A 16,857-nucleotide genomic window follows, 5' to 3' on the forward strand; every position below is an offset into this window, starting at 1 on the left:
ATGGAAAAAACGTGGTGGTGGTGGAAAAGAGGTTGCTTTATGTCTCATGGAAATGCCTGCCTGGTATCTTATCTCCCCAGATCAGCTTTCACAGGGGAAGCACTTGCACTGCACTGCCTCTGATCAAACAGTGCTGAGGAGCTTGAGGTGCACACAGATGTGCCCCAACACCACTGCTGGACCCAAAGCACACCAGGCACAGCAGCCAACCCCACCCTGGAGCAGAGCCCCTCTTTACCCTCCACACCCTACAGCCAGAGCCCCTCTTTGCCCTTACCTCACTCAGCAGTGTCCACAGCCAGCTCCATCACTGCCTCCACTCCAGCCAGGCACAGCTCAGCCAATTCCCAGTGGGCTGATGGCAGGAGAGCTGGGAATGCTCCCTGTTCCCAGTGAGCTGATGGCAGGAGAGCTGGGAATGCTGCCCTGGAGGTGCCCATGTTGGGTACATGCCCTTTAGCCCCTCTGGCCCATGTGTGTCAGCCTGGGGGAGTGACAATGCTCCAGCAGAGCTCTCTCATCAGGTAAAGTCATCGAGGGTGATTTCTTAGGTGGCTTCCTTTCTTGTAAACACTGTTTGATCCCTGGGGGAGTGCTGCTGAGCCTCGCCTCGAACACTCCCGTGTGAGATTTAAGGCTAGCGATGGCAGAACAATCTCTGTGTGGCTGCAGTCCTGAGAGCCTTGTAGCCCCAAGGCCTGCAAACAGGGCACTGTGGAGCTGCACAGCAGCCAGGGGCACAGAGGCACAGCTTTCACTGCTTTTGCAGCTGGGCAGCCTCGACAGAACTGCAGAATTTTAGAGCCAAAGTGCCCCAGTCCCTCTGCATTACAGGTGTCAGCCACAGAGGAGGGAAACAAAGCACTCCTTGTGGACTGGGATTCTGCTTCCTTTGGAGTTTGTCCAGCCTCAGTCCCAGCAGCTGTCCCAAAGAGCTCTGGAGATGTAGCTCCAAGGAGTCACATTGTGATAGCCACACAGCTCTGGGTCACACAAAAGCCTTTGCCCACAAACAGATATTTGGTGCATTATTAAAGTCCAAGCCTCCTTTTGGAGCACTGTCTCAGCAGCCAGAGGTGAATTAGCACAAAGCCAGGCCACTTGCAAATACCCACAGCAAACTCAAATCCATACACTGGCCCAGGCAGGAACATTAAATTGCAGCATTTAAAGCAAAAAGGAGAAAAGCACACAGCCTCACCTCCCACCAGCACATCAGAACTGACCTGGCTCCCAGCCACCTTTCCCCACTTCAGTAATTTGCCCAATCAGGGCAATTAAGCTCTGCTGTGCCTTGTTCTCCACACAGGTGTAGAGAATGAGCAAATCAGAGTTCCTCAGGCTACTGAATCACCAAGTGTTTCATTTCTCACCCAGATCAGGCTGTTTTTCACCAGTGGCTTTTCTCTATTTTTTTTCCAAGAATGGTTAATTTCAAACTAGAATTTTACTACCAAGGTTTTGCTACCAAAACCTTGCCATACAAATCCAATAAACGCCTCTCACTTCCTCCTGCTTTGGCTGCTTCCCCAAAAATATAGTCCTTCCCAAGCCTGTGACAGTTTTGTTACAAATTCCTGACTCTTTTTAGGACAGTTTTTTGTATGCTGGGCTGTGAAGAGAGCAGTGATCCCTTGGCAAGGGCATCTCAGTAAAATGGGTTATCAACAGCAGAGGTAGAGCAAGGGAAGGCTGAAACCCATCCAGGTGTTGAAGGATTTATCTTCTGTGTGCTTGGACCCTTTGCCTTCCCATCACTTTGCTGATGAGCCAACCTAAAACTTTCAATTTGATATACTTCATATCACACTCACCCCACACTGGTCCCAAGAGGACGATGTGACAAATCTTCAGAAGAGTTGGGAGAGCTCCAGTCCCTGAGCAGTTTAATGTCACTTTATTTGCCTAAAGCTCTTCAGGACACAGATGGAAGTCACATTCCTGGGCCTACCTGGTGAGCAGCCCCAGAACACAATGCTGGCAACAGCCACCTCCAGCTCCTTTGAACTCAGCCAGTGCTTCTTTGGATCCTAATCTACTTTGGATTTGGATAATCTCCTGGGGATTTTACTTTTGACATTACTCTGCATTCAGCTTTCCACTTAACATTCTCAGAGCAGCCTGGCTATGACTTTTCCCAAACCCACTTTGGTATGGTCACATTTCAACAGGTCTGCATGCTTGCATGTGTAAAATGTGTTCATTTAAACAGTGCCCTTTGAGCCTCCTTTCCTCAGCCTTCAAGGCCTCCATGTTTTTTGATCACAGCAGTTCCATAAGCTGCCATGACTTTCAGATTCTTCCCTGCAGAGCTGTTTCCTGAGAAAGTGTGGAGTCTTTATCTTCTTTTTGCCAGGGTTGGGATTAAATGTATGAGATGGTATTTCTTGTTGGGACTCAGATGTTTATTACTTCTTATCCATGTTACAGTCTCACAAACCATGAGTTCTATAGCACTTCACTCTAACAAACTAAAAATGGAGCCCCATCTCTCTCTCTACAAGGCCTTTTAAGGATAAACTGTCCAATTAAGAAATGACACCTGAATTATTTTCACTTTTAACCCAATAAACAAACACCTGTGCTCGCAATGTGGATTTTTTTACCCAATTGCACAAAACCACCCAAACTCATGAAGAAGAAGGTGAAGAAGAAGGACCAGCCTCTGTCCTAAAACTTCCATCTTGCTTTATATATGTTATTATGTTCTAAACCCTTCAACTCTAAGTTTTCTACTATGTGATATTACACACTTCTATTCAAACTCCACACCCACAATCCCAGTTCTACCATTCCATTTTGGAAGCCTTCTCCACGGCCTCAGGTCAAATGCAGTGATCTCTTGGGGGTCAGAGCCTGTCAGTACAGAAAGTCTCAAATTCTCAGCAGCCAGGGCTCCAAAAACAAAGCTCATCCAGCAGTGACTGGCAGGTGCAGGATGCACAGCAGAGCCAGCTATGTCTCATTCCTGCTGCCCTCAAGAAGCCCTTTGAGGTTCCCCTGTCAGGAATTCAGGTGGTGACAGCTCTCTGGAGCAGCAGTAGATCAGCACCAGCACCCCCAGAAGCACACAGCCCCCACTGGCTGTCCTGTCCCTGTCCTCAGTAACCTCTGCTTCCTGCCCAGTGTGCCTTGGTTTCCTGTCGCCGCCTTTCTACCAAACAAAGAGACATTTTCTGTTTGTATTTGCTGTGCTTTTAGCCCCTCAGCTGCTTGTCACCCCTGCTGCTGATTTTCTCCCTTCCAGGGGGCAGAGAGGCATCACTGTAGGAGCACCTACAGCTGCAAGGAGTCTGTCACTCCAGAGGTGTCTGCTGTAGGGAGGAGCTGTTCATCCCCTCCTGCCCACCCCCTCCTCCTCCCTGCCTGCTGGAGGAGGCTTTGCCTACCTGGGAGCATCACCCTGAGAGCAGAGACATGCACAGAGAGGGACAGCTCTAGCTGGGACCTGGCACTGAGCCATGGGATCAGAAGGTGAGAGAGGCTCTCTGGGGAGTCCCTGCCCAGCCTCCTGTGCCAGGCAGAGCTAACAAGCAGAGCAGAGTGCTGGCAGGTGTCATCCCACCCCAGAGCTCCTGCCCCTGCCACCACCAGCTGACATGGAAGCCTCTGATTGTCACCTCCCACCCTCCAGGTGGTCACCACGGCCCTGCAGGACATGTGGAGCTCTCCAGGCCAGGGAACACACTGCATGGGGGGGAGCCCAGCCATGGAGAGGGCTGGGCACCCTCAGCACCATCCCTGCTCACGGGGAATGGCCCTGCTGCGGGATCAGGCGGGCACCTCGCCCATCAGCAGGGAGGAAGGACCTTCCAAAGCTCAGCACAGGCCATGGAGCACCTGGGGCAGGGAAGGGTCCAGCAGCCCAGCCTTCGTGGGAGGATGGACCTTGCCCCCATGGAAGGATGGGCTTCATCCTTATGGAAGATGGGTTTTGTCCCCATGGAAGAATGGGCTTTGTCCTTGTGGAAGGATGGGCTTTGTCCCTGTGGAAGGATGGGCTCTGCTTCCGTGGAAGGATGGGTTTCATCCTTGTGGAAGGATGGGCTTTGTCCCCATGAAAGGATGGGCTTTGTCACCATGGAAGGATGGGCTTTGACCTCATGGAAGGATGGGCTCTGTCCCCCAGCCCTCAGCAGCAGCAGCTATGACTCACCCTCCCCAGTGAAGAGTTGTTTGGTTGTTTGCAGGATGCAAATGCTGATGAATCAGCTGTGCCTTGGTGTCTCCAGGCTATTCTGGACACCCCTGTGTCACAGTGCCACATCAGCCCTGCAGCTGAGGGGCTGTCACAGCTCCTCCTGCAGCAGCAGGACACAGGGACACAGGGATAGGTGTCAGTGGTGCCCGTGCCAGGCAGCTTGGAGCTGCCCAGCTCTCCTTGTGCTGCCAGAGATGTGCTGGCAGAGCCTGCAGGCAGTATGGAGCCCCTGCCAAAGCTGTGCACATCCTGGGCCTCCCCTCACAGCCCTGCCTCGAGCCCCTGGCTTTACTGCAGCCTTGGTGCGTGTGGCCACACCTTTGTCCTGCTCCCCTGGATGCCTTTTGGGGCTCCCTAAAAACAGAGGCCAGACAAAATTAAGGGAATAAAAAGCTGTTCTATTTATTGAAGGGCCTTCAGGTACATTTAGGGCACACAAAGCCCCCTCAAGGGCTACACCAAAAAATGGACAATGGGTCACAGGTTTTCACACTTTTATAAGTTTGGTCCATTTCCATATTGGGGGTTAATCTTCCAATTACTGTTTCAGGTAATGGAGTAATTTACCCCAAGTTTGCTCCCCCCCAATTCACTTTTGTTTTACATTTCTTAGGGCCTGAGGCAGTGAGGTGTCCTTGGTTCCCAGGCCTGGAGAAGAATTGTTGTGTCTGCCCAAAATGGGAAAGCAGAAGCTGACACTGGATGTGGAATTTAGAGCTATACACTAAAGAACTGCAGGATTGGAAATATATGAAAAATACACAAACTAAAATCCTAAGGCATCACCCTTCTGCTGAAAATAAAACTCACAAAGGATGCACTGAGAGTCAGTTCAGACCAGCATCCCCAAAATACCAGGCACTGAAGGGAAACATTTTATATCTGTTTTGTTCTCCCTCCTTGCCCTGAACTGTTCCTTACTAAAAAGAAGCATTTCTTAGTTTCTAGCCAGGCTTTCCCTTCCATCCCCTGGCACAGAAATTTGACTTTTGGCAGAGTTCAGGCCACCACCCTCTCCTCAGCACACACCTGAGGGCTCAGTTTGGTGCATCTCCAGCAGCTGAGGTGGCTCCAGCCAGAGCCACAACACAAACTGAAATTCCCATAGAAGTCCTCCAGGCCTTCAGGCTCTAAGAGTGATACTGGGGGACTCACTAAGAAAGGAAATCAAAGCATTACATCAATTGCAGAACAATTACATCCCATTTCCTTGTGAATTGAAATGCAGCACAATTCAAGGGTCCTGCCTGAAGTGCTGACATTTTACCAGCCCTGGCTGGCTGCAGGTTGTATTATGGGTAGGTTTGCTTCATTTGAGGAGGAAAATGCCTGTCTACAGAGAGTGATCACATTAATTCATGAATAATTTCATTTTCCACACAGACCGTTTGCCACAGCTTCTAGCAGCTCAGCCACACGTCACCCACTGTGCCAGAACAGTCCTGTTTGTCTCCTCCACACCCACCTCCAGAGCCTCCTGGGTGCCCACTCCAACACCTCCCTTCCCATGAGTGCCCTTCCAGGATCCACACCATGGCAGGGGAATGCATAAGGGGGAGGAATGGCAGGGAGCTGTTTTATCAGCCGGGAGAGGCAGAGGAGCTGGGAATGAAGACACAAAGGGGGAAAATATGAGCTGGAGGCATGTGGAAGGCATTGCTTTGTCTTTGTTTCTCACCATCCAAGCCTCTTTGAACTGACAATAAATTGGTTTCCCCCAGCTGAGTCTGTTTAGGCAGTGAGGGTAAGCACTCTACCTGCATTTATGCCAACCATGAGCCTTTCCTACTCATTTTCTGTGCTGTTTAGGAGGGGCAGTGACAGTGGCTGGGTGGCTGTGGGGGAGCTGATTGGGGTCAGCCCAATATTGAGATTTCAAGCACAGAGAGGTGTGTCCAGCCAGCAGGTGTCTGCTCCATGGCACACTCTGAGTGCATCACACCAGGCTCAGCCCTGCTTGCCCCATTCAGCACACAGGGATGCTGAGAGGGAAAAAATGCATTTCCATCTGCATCTCTGGCAGAAACACCTTTGCAGCCCTGGCAGGGCACAGGGAGAGAGGGGTTGCCACCAGGCCCTGCCCAGCTGACCCAGCAGCTCCATGTGAGACTGAGGGTTTACTGGAAGTCACCAGAGTCTCACTGCCCAGCCCTTTTACACTCAGCCAGAAAGAACAGAGATGCTTCACATTTCTGTGTTTAATGTGCTCCTGGAGACCACAGGAAATAGCACTTTTTAAAAGTAGGTCTTCAGGAGAGGGGTAGCTATCTTTTTTCTCTTTTTTTTTTTTTTCTTAATCAGACGTAAAGAATGAGATGAGTAAAAAGCAGTTAAAGAAAGGCTGAATTTCCGAACCAGTTACATGATGGGTTCTGCCTGCAGGTGATTCAATGGTTCTGCACGAGGTTTTCACACCCTGAGAGCAAAAGCAAAGTGTTCAACAGTGGTACCCGAATTACAGAGGGCACAAACCACTAGAAAAGAGTTGCAAGAAAACAAAGAAGAGCAATTTGGTGACAAGAAAAGGTCAGTCTTCCAAAGAAGGCTGTACAAAGAAGCAACAATTGCTGTCTTAGTGTTCCTGGAGAGACAAGGGTTTAAGGCAGAAACCATGAATTTATTTTCTCTAAGCCACAGCATTCCTAGAACATTATTCTCTTTGTCTCAGCGGCTGTGGGATGGTGGGGGGGACAAGTTCCCCCCGTCACCATTTCTACACATATTTCTGGTGCTGGGCATGGCCCCACCACAGGCCAGGCAGCTTCTCCCCAGTTCCCTCAATCCCAGGGCTCCCAGGAGCTTCTCCCCAGTTCCCTCAATCCCAGGGCTCCCAGGAGCTTCTCCCCAGTGCCCTCAATCCCAGGGCTCCCAGGAGCTTCTCCCCAGTGCCTGCAATCCCAGGGCTCCCAGGAGCTTCTCCCCAGTGCCCTCAACCCCAGGGCTCCCAGGAGCTTCTCCCCAGTGCCTGCAATCCCAAGGCTCCCAGGCAGCCAGCTGAAACCAAAGCACTGCTGCCAAGTGCCAGTTTTAGGGTTTGGGGTTTTTTTGAAGAGTTCAGTGGTTATATGGCTGCTGGCAACTCTGCCTTCAGCCCCAACACCCCAAGCAGCACTCTTGAGCATGGCAGCCTTGGTGGCTGCCACCACGTCCCCAAGTTCTCTTGCTTTGTCCCCTCAGTGCATCCTCCAGCTTCCTTCAAGCACCAGGGCTGGGGTTTTGCTGACTTCTGTCTGCAGGGGGATAAAGGATGGCACTGAGTGGAACAATTTTGGCTGAAATGCTGGTCAGGACTTTCAGGTAGTGTCCTGCAGGAGAGAGGAATCAGCATTTGGAGCCATGTTGGAGTCCTGGCTGATGAGAATTTGAGACTTTCTGAGCTGACAGGCTCTGACTCCCAAGAGAACACTGCATTTGACCTGAGGCCGTGGAGAAGGCTTCCAAAATGGAATGGCAGAACTGGGATTGTGGGTGTGGAGTTTGAATAGAAGTGTGTAGTATCACATGGTGGAAAACTTAGAGTTTAGGGTTTAGAATACAGTAATAGCTATAAAGCAAGATGGAAATTTCAGGGCAGTGGCTGGTCCTTCTTCTTCACCTGCTTCTTCTCCTTCTTCACCTGCTTCTTCTCCTTCTTCTTCTCCTTCTTCTCCTCCTTCTTCTCCTCGGGTTTGGGTAGTTTTGTGTAATTGAAAAAAAAATTCCATATTGCAGGCCATGGGTGGTTGGTTATTGGGTTAAAAGTGAAAATAATTCAGGCGTCATTTCTTAATTGGACAGTTTATCCTTAAAAGGCCTTGTAGAGAGAGAGATGGGGAGAGTGAAGTCCTGTAGACCTCATGGTTTGTGAGACTGTAACATAGATAAGAGCTAATAAACACCTGAGTCCAAACAAGAAATTCCATCTCATACATTTAATCCCAACCCTGGCAAAAAAAGAAAATAAAAACTCGACAGAGGCAGAAGCTCCCAGTGCCAGCTACAGCCAGTAGCAGCCACAGCAAAGAGTCTGATGGCAGCAGTGACCTGTGCAGGTGCTGCTCTGCTCCTTGCAGGGATCCTGTGACCAGCCCTGGCACTTGTCCTGTGGCACTGCAACCCCACAGCTCTGGAACACTGTTGTATTTTCTGGGACCCCTGTCGTTGGAAGGATATGATGAATCTGACTCCATGTTCTTAGAAGGCTAATTTATTATGTTATTTTATGATGTGATATTATATTAAAGAATACAGAAAGGATACTTACAGAAGGCTAGAAGATACTAAAGAGTAACTCGTGACTCTCTCCTCCAGAATCTGACACAGCTTGGCCCCTGATAGGCCAATAAGTATGAAACCAATGAAAGAACCACCTGTTGGTAAACAATGTCCAAACCACGTTCCAAAGCAGCAAAACACAGGAGAAGCAAATGAGATAATTATTGTTTTTCTTTTTCTCTGAGGCTTCTCAGCTTCCCAGGAGAGAAATCCTGGGCAAAGGGATTTTTCAGAAAATATGACAGTGACAGAACGTGTTTAATCTGTGCCTTGGAGGGCTCTGGAGACATGGATGGTTCAGCTGGCAGATGGATCTCAACCTGTCCTGTGACTAACACCCCACTGTGCAGAATAAAATGCATGTGGTGACAAAGTAAACTCTTCAAGGGCAGGGAGACAGGACCTCAGGATGGCTCAAACTGGATTTGGAAATTACCATCCCCTTCTTTCCATCCAACCCTTATCTGAGTCACCTCCCCCAGCACAGCAAGCAGGGTCTGCACAGGATGTGAGGGGGGATTTCAAGCAAAATGACAATTTCCTTCTGCTGCTTAAGGAAAAAGAACAGTCAGCCAAGGCACCCTGGCTCAAACTGAGTGCAGCAATGGGATTTAACTGCTGTGTGTGCTGCAATCCCCCTGGTTCAGGATTTCCTCCTGAAATCCTCCTTGATACCTTCACTGCTGGTATCAAGCAGGGAATCTGAGAAAATGGCATTCTCCTTTGTGCATTCTTGATCTTCTCAGGTTTGGATTTCTCCTTCAGGTTCGTAATGAAAGTTAACGCTGAGATAATTTAAATCTCTTCTTCATGCATAAATCTTATTAGGAAGCACAAATGTTCCTCTCTGCTGCCTTTTTCTCTGGCATATTTTGCCTCTGTGTTGACATAAACCTCACAGGAGTGAGGAGAGAGGAACTCCAGGGGAAATGGATGTGCCCAGCAGAGAGCTGCGGAGAACATGCAGCCTAGTCCTGGGAGCCATTCAGATGGCCCAAAAGGCCAGCTGTCCCCCTGCCAGGGCAGCTGTCCAAGGTGAATTCCCCAGGGAATTAGGTGATCAGCTGGCTTTCAGTCCCCAGGAATGACCTGACCAAGGGGAACCAGAGGAATCCCCAACAGCAAAAGAAATCTGGACAGGGAGACTTTTTCAATTGTTGTTGAAGGAAACTGGTTGTGGAATGTGGGAAGAAGAGAGAGGGAGAGTTAAAATATCTGTGATGGTTTGTAAGACCATCACAGATATTTTGGGAGAGAAGGTGATTCTCTCACAGCCTGTGCTGAGGAATGGGGAGGCAGCTGAGGGAGAGGAAAGCATGTTGTGGTTTGAAATTCCACCTGCAGCTTTGAGTCTCTGCTACCCAGAGGAATGAGCAGCTCATTTCCAATTAAACCTGGGAGTCCCCAGAGCAGAAAGCCTTCGTGCCTGTTCCCACAGCTCCTGGGACAGGACATGTGCAGGAACAGAGCACCTGGCTCTCCTCATTATGCCCAGAGATCAATCAGCAACAGTCAAGATTTTCTTCTTCCTCATTTCCCTTTTTTTTTTTTTTCAGTCATGAAAATCAACCAGAATTTCACATGCAACTTGCCTCACCTTGCAGCAAAATTACTCTGTCTTTACTCATCTCCTCCTCTCTGCTGCGTTGAACCTCAGCCACTTAGTCATGCCTAAAATTCCACATCTGTAACCATGATGTAATGTGTCAGAGCACTGGGAGAATAAAGCAATATCTGAATCTACCCCTCTTCCCTTTCCCCTGTCTCTAACCACCAGACAAGCTCCTTCCCAACCTGGTAAAAATGTGCCAGAGTCTGTGCAGCTCCTTGGGCTGGAAGGAGTGACCCCACACAGGACATTGTAACAGAAACTCAAGAGAGCCCACGGCTGGCTTCTGGGGGAAAAAAAAGAGGTAAAAAGAGATTTAAAAAAGAAATCTGTGATGCAACCAAGGGGTTACAGCCCATCCTGAGCCTACACAAGGTTTGCAAGGTGCTGGGACCTGGTCTCAGGTAAATAGGATACAGCATCTAATGCACATCAGCCACAAGAGAGGCCAAACCTCTGCCAAGCAGCTCTCTGTGCGGAACAAAACAAGAAATATTTGCCATGCAGAGCCCCAGCTGGGCAGCTGCACATCCAAACAGCTGCCCACAGCAGACCAGAGAACTCCGATCAGGAGATGATCTGAGCTCCTCACCTCTTGTCAGCCACGTTCTCTGCAGAGGGAGGTCTCTGGAGCCTGTAAATGCTGCTGATACCCCTGAGGCACCTCCACACCTGACCCAGGCTGCTCCATCGGGGGAGAGGATGTCAGCTCAGAGCAATGCAACCAGGGCCTGGAAAACCCAAACATCCCAATGCTCACCCTGCTGGTGCAGCTGGGATTGCCTTTCTTGTGCACAGACCCTTCCCTTGCTGGGGAGAGAACAAACTTCTTGGAAGGTTCTAATTAAATTTCAATAATTTATTTTTATTTTAGAAATTTTAAATACAACCCAAGAGCTATTAAAAAAATCACAGAATGGTTTGGCCTAAAGATGGCTCCAACATCCCCAGTGTATGGCAGGACCCCTCCTGCTTGCTCAAAGTCCCATCCCACCAGGCCTTGAGCACTTCCAGGCATGGGGCACCCACAGCTTCTCTGGGCACTGCCAGGGCCTCATCACCCTCAGAGGGAAGAATTTCTTCCCAATGTCCAATCTAAACCTGCACCCTTTCTGTTTAAATCCCTTCCCCTCTTTCCTGTCACTCCATGCTCTTGTCACAAGCCCCTTCCCAGCTCTCTGGGAGCCCTTTCAGGCACTGGAAGGGGCTCTGAGGCCTCCCTGGAAACTTCTCCAGGCTGAATGACCCCAACTCTCTCAGCCTGAGAGAGCCCAATGTCAGCATTAAACACTCCTTGAGTATTTAATGGTAACAATTAGCAAAAAGGTCTTTAAATGAACAGCTAACTTGCTAGATCAGCTGATGACTTTAATAAAGTCAGCATGGCACAAGCAGCTTATGAATTGAAAAGGTCCAATCCTGCCATGAGTTCGCTCCCAGCCTGCAGGCAGAGCCCAGGAGCTCAGCATGGGCACTGCAGGGATGTTTGAGGGAGGAATCATGGAGCAGAACCACGTCCCACGTCCCACTGGCACCTGTGCCCCTGACCAGGAGCAAGCCTGGGAGCCCCAGCCTGGACCTGCACCAGCTCTGCCCTCCTCAGGAGGCCCAGAACTGTTTGTAACAGCACTGCCCACCCCTCTGTGCCCCTGCCCACCCCTCTGTGCCCCTGCCTCTGAAAGCTGCAGCCCTGGGGTGCCCTTGGCACTTCAGGTAAGGACAGATCTCCTCCCCTCCCAGAGGCTCCCCTCATCCTGCTCCAGAGCTGACTGCAGCCACAGCCTGCATGGGTACTGTGGGGTGACCTAGAGAGGCCTTTGGGATCCTTCCAGCCCTTCCAACGCCATGCCAGCAGGCAGAGGAGACACAGGGCAGGTTCCCTGTGGGCCCAAAATGCCCTGCCTCTCTCCAGGCTGCTCCCCAGTGAAAAGGGAAGCAGCTGAGGTGCTCAGCTGGTTTGGCTGCAAAGACAGCTGCACAAAGAGCTTCCCACTCCTCACTTGGATGTCCCATCAGCGGCAGGGCAGCACAGCCCAAAGAGCAATCAGAAGAGCACAGCAGTTTCAGTTTCCAGCCTTTCCTGGAAAGGTCTGGATGCAGCAGCTCCATCCCTGTGCTGTGCAGTTTCACGCTCTGATACGTGCAGAGAAGAAGTCAAGCCAGAAGACCCCTGAACTTTGTCCTTTTGAGATACTTTCCACCCTGAGAAATGCAGTGGAAACATCAGCAATGTGAGCAGGGCTGCAGCTTTCCCCTCCTATTGGCCACAGCAGTAGCCAGACCACTGAGAAGTTTCAAAGAAGTAAACTTCCCTGAAGCAGACAACACAAACCACAGTGAGCTGAGAGCAGCACCGTGGCAAAGGAAACAAATGCTGCAGGCTGCTGAGGAGCCCCAGCCACTGAGAGCAGCAGCAGGGCTGATGATGGATCAGGGAAGCCTCTGTGTCCTGCCTGGCGGCAGTGGCAGTGACAGCCCCAGGGTCAGGACCCCGTGGAGCTGACACCAGGATGAACAAATAGGGTTTGGGGGTTATTTTACACCACTTTGTTTCTTTGCCCTCCAGACCACTCTGTGAAAAGTGCTTCTGGGGCCAGAGGTCACTCAGATGGAGCCTCTGGGACAGGCAGCCACCCGTGCCCAGCTCCACTCCAGCTCCAAACTGTGGTTTGGGATCAGCCCCTTCCTGCTGGGCTCAGGCTGCCTGCTCTGTGCTGCCCACCCCACACCTCCCCAGGCCCCAGATCCTAATGTTTCAGTGCTGGAGCTCCAAAGCCTCATGGAAAGGGCCCTGTGCAGTGCCAAGCAGGCAGCAAAGAGGGATGATGGCACTGGCATATTTTCTGAAAAATCCCTTCGCCAGGATTTCTTCTCCTGGGAAGATGAGAAGCCTCAGCTTCTCCTGTGTTTGCTGCTCTGGAATGTGGTCTGGAGGTTGTTTAACCAAACATGTGAATTGTTTTTACTTAATGGCCAGTCATGGCCAGCTGTGTCAGACTGCGGAGTCAATCATGAGTTTTTCATTATCATTCTTGTGAAGCCTTCTGTCTGTATCCTTCTCTTTCTTTAGTATAGTTCTAGTATAGCATTCTTTAATATAATATAATATAATATCATAAAATAATAAATCAGCCTTCTGAGAACATGGAGTCAGATTCCTCATCTCTCACCTCGTCCTGGGGACCCTCACAAACACCACAGGATGAGGCTCCCAGATTTCTGCCACGCTGCTGGCAAAGGAATGGGGCCCTGAGCCCTGATCACAGAGGCCTTGCAGGGCTTTGGCCACGGCCCACTGCACCAAATGAGGAGAGGACAGCACCACTCACTAGAAAAATATATATTTACCATCTGTGTTTTTCTCAGGAGAGAACATCTCATGGCAAGGGGCCCAGCCAAATCCACGCATGGACAGGTGCCAGGTGTCACCAGCCGCACCAGGGGAGGGGGGGCAGAGCAGGCCCCCATGTGCTGAAGGGGCAGGAGGGGCTCGAGGTGCTGCTTTCCCCCTGAGCCCCAGTGCCCTGCAGTGCTGTGCTGCAGAGCCCACGGCCACCCCACCATCCCCAGCACCACGGCGTGCTCACGCTGCCACTTGAGGGACAGCCCTCAGTGCTCCCGGCACCTTCCTTGCAAGGCACTTGGGGTGAGTTAAATAAAGAGGTTGGGGAGCATTTTCTGGGCTGGGAACGGTCCATAGCTTAACAGAGGATGAGCACAGCCCCTGTCCCAGCCCGGCTGGCAGGAGGGGCCTGTGGCGCAGCAATGCCAGCGCTGGGCAGGGCCAGCCATGGCTCAGGGGGAGCAGTCATTCACACTGCTCATCCCCACACCACTGAGGTGCCGTGGCACCACCCAGACACCTCCTTAACCCCCCCCCAGCTGTCCCCAGCAGGGCTGTGCCACCACGGGGAGCAGCGGGTCCCAAAATCTCCTCAGGCAGCAGCAGTGAGTCCCAGCAGGGCCACACTGAGTCTGTGGGGTTCCTGTCAGGAGAACACGTGCAGGTCTGTTCAGGCTGAGGCAGCACAGCCCTGGTGCTTTCAAGCCTTTCCCATTGCCTGGATCCCCTCGTGCTGAAGCCCAAGCATGGTTTCTGGGTGGGTTTTGTGGTGCCCAGGCCGCTCCCAGCCCTCACACATCTGTGTGGGGGTGCGTGTGTGAAGGGGCTGCCAGCCGCCCTCCATTTCACAGCTTAAACAAACCAAAGAAAGTCTTGGATTCCTCAAAGTTGACCAGGGCGATTTTGGAGACGTTGACATGCAGGCTGTCCATCTTCCTGAGCCTGAAGAGAGCCCCCAGGTAGCTGCTGCGGGCCCACATCCTCTGGCCTGCGCAGAAGTTGGTGGCTCTGTCCTCCATGAGCACCAGGCTGCCCGGGGAGGCCGGGTTCCTCTTGTACACCACGTGGGCCAGGAGCTGGCTGTCACAGGCACTGCCCCGGAACAGCACCTGAGAGTACACAAAGTACAGCCCCGGCTCGCTGACCAGCAGCCCCCGCTCCTGGTACTGGATGCCGCTGGTGTAGGCATGGCCAGAGCTGGGCTCCCACTCCAGAGGCAGCTCCCGCTGGGCTGGGTTGCCTGGAAGGTGAAACAAGGCCAAAGGAAAGGGTGGGAAGTGGGTTTGGTTGGGTGGTTTTGGCTCAGGTCACATCGCAAGGCAGATGTTCTCCAAGCCCTGTCTGCAGCGTGGAAAGTTCTCCTGGGCCTCAGCCCTCAGCAGTGCCAGCCCCAGTGCCACTCCTGCCCTGCACACCCCAAAAACCAAAGCCAGGCCTCACTGAGGAGCAGAAGTGAGGGGGAGGGTTTGGTCTGTGGAGCAAATTTCCACTGTCAGAGCAAACGTGTCACCCGAGGAGAGCAGCAAAGCTTTTGTGGGGTGGGCTCCTCAGAACTCCAGCTATGGCACCCTCTGACCCTGTTCCAGCTGCCATGGCCCCCTCTGGTCCCATCCCAGCTGCCATGGCACCTTCTGGCCCCATCCCAGGTGCCATGGCACGCTCTGATCCCGTTCCAGCTGCCATGGCACCCCCTGCCCCCCTCCCAGGTGCCAGCCCTGCCCCCCCAGCACGTACCTGTGACATGGGCTGCCCTCCTGGCCTCCTTCCTGTGCCCTGCACAAAGAAAGGGAAGACATTGGCCACGAGCTCCATGGAGGAGTCAGCCCGGAGAGCAGGGGGCAGCTGAGACCCTGCAAAGCATCCATGCCACTGTCCAGGCAGGAACTGGAGCTGTCCTCTGGAGGGAGAGCACAGCTGGGAAAGCTCTGCCTGCCCTGCAGGGCTCAGTTCCCTCTGGAGAGATGGCCCTGTTCCAGTGACTTGGTGTTTGGAGCCCATCCACGCCATCCCTTCATTTTCCTCCACATCTACTTCATCTTCTCTAATTTCAGAAGCAGCATTTTCCTTTCTCGAGCCAACTAAAGTTTCCTCTCCGCTCCCCCTTCTCCTTTACATTATTTCCCCGTTTCTATTTCTTTTTCCAGCCCCCCTCAAGAAATTCAGGTTTATTATTTATGTTCAGCCTCTGCTAAAGAAGCCTGTGATCAGAGCACTGAGCATCCAGTTCAAATGAGAGCTCCCCTTCCCCTAAAGGTGAAAATTCATTGGTATAGGGGTTGATGAAAACCCTTTCCCAAGAATTTTGCAATTTAATTTTTTTTTATTCAGTATCAGAACAAATTTGAAAAGAAACTTTCTAATTAATAAAATTCTCAGGGAGGTGGGGGAAATAAAACTTTTCAGAGCTAGAAAAAAACTGTCAAGAGGAGTGAAAGTTTCTTTTTGACTTGGCCATTTTTGAAAAGGATATCCTCACTTATAACATTAACATGGAATGCAAAAGAAAAAAAAAAATGGAAGTTCAAACCACAGTTTTTAAATTCCACACAAATTGAAACTTTTTTTTCCCCCCCTAAATGAAATCTGGGAAAAATTGGCAGGTTCTTGTGGAAAGTTTCAATTTAATGGGGCTCCTCCTGCAGGCACGGACTCACCTGTGAGTTTCTGAGAGGCTGGAGGGATGAGCTCAGCGCTGGCAGACTGGCAAGAGAGAAGAGGGACATTGGTTTAGAGCGTGAGCAGCAGCCTTTGGCAGGGGTTAAATCTGGGGATTTATCAGCTGCTAAGTGCTGAGAAATACACAGGGAGAGAGCACAGACATATCCTGATACAGCAGTCTCTCAGAGGAACAAGCACCCCCTCCCTCTGTCCCAGCAGCCACCGAAATGCCACCCCTGTGCCCCTTGGGAGGAGCCCATTCCAAGGGCTCCTTTTCCCCTTTCCCCAGGGACCTGCGCCCAGCCAGGCAAACCTCACCTCTCTGAGTTCATCCACTTCCTTCTCCAGGTGAAAAATCTTAAATATGCTCAGCCCCACTCCGGTGAAGGCCACCAGGATCAGCAGGAACATCACGAGGAAGCCGGAGCTGCTCCTCTCCCCGTCTTTGTTCCGTGGCTTTCTGCTCCGGTCCGGGACGGGCGGTGGGAACGGAGCCGGGGGGGGACAGGGAGCCCCTGACTCGGCACATCCATCCACCCAGAAGATCTGCGGGCAGTAATTCAGGTTCTGATGCACGGGTGGCAGCGGCACGGGCCGCACCTGCCTGCTCGGCTCGTCCCTGTGGCAGCCGAACCCCGGCGGGCCGGGCACTGCCCGAGCCCCGGCTTTGCCCTGCTGCGGCTGCATCCGTGCGGTGCGAGGGATGCTGCGGCTCCGAAAGCCTCCGAGCATCAGCAGCAGAGCCCCTTCCGGCCCGGCAGGACCCTCCCTCCTCCCACAGCCCCGCTCCGG

At 51.8% G+C, this 16,857-nt stretch overlaps 1 protein-coding gene across 1 annotated transcript; it reads right to left on the reverse strand.

The window, feature by feature from the left end:
* Positions 1-13,389: 13,389 nt before the first annotated feature.
* Positions 13,390-16,857, reverse strand: FASLG (Fas ligand). Its single transcript, XM_059854650.1, has 4 exons — positions 16,384-16,857; positions 16,062-16,107; positions 15,142-15,180; positions 13,390-14,647 (listed from the first exon to the last, which is right to left on the reverse strand). The coding sequence occupies exons 1-4, from the start codon at positions 16,795-16,797 to the stop codon at positions 14,253-14,255; spliced, it is 894 nt and encodes a 297-aa protein (XP_059710633.1). The 5' UTR covers positions 16,798-16,857; the 3' UTR covers positions 13,390-14,252.

Source organism: Haemorhous mexicanus, chromosome 9 (assembly GCF_027477595.1).
Source record: "Haemorhous mexicanus isolate bHaeMex1 chromosome 9, bHaeMex1.pri, whole genome shotgun sequence".
In the NCBI taxonomy this organism is placed as follows: Eukaryota; Metazoa; Chordata; class Aves; order Passeriformes; family Fringillidae; genus Haemorhous; species Haemorhous mexicanus.

Excerpts from the sequence above, each read along its gene's own strand:
- FASLG (XM_059854650.1), bottom strand. The coding sequence starts at position 16,797 with ATGCTCGGAGGCTTTCGGAGCCGCAGCATCCCTCGCACCGCACGGATG. Across the intron at positions 16,108-16,383 it reads AAGTGGATGAACTCAGAGAG|TCTGCCAGCGCTGAGCTCAT; the intron begins GTGAGGTTTGCC and ends CTCTCTTGCCAG. Across the intron at positions 14,648-15,141 it reads GAGGGCAGCCCATGTCACAG|GCAACCCAGCCCAGCGGGAG; the intron begins GTACGTGCTGGG and ends TTCACCTTCCAG.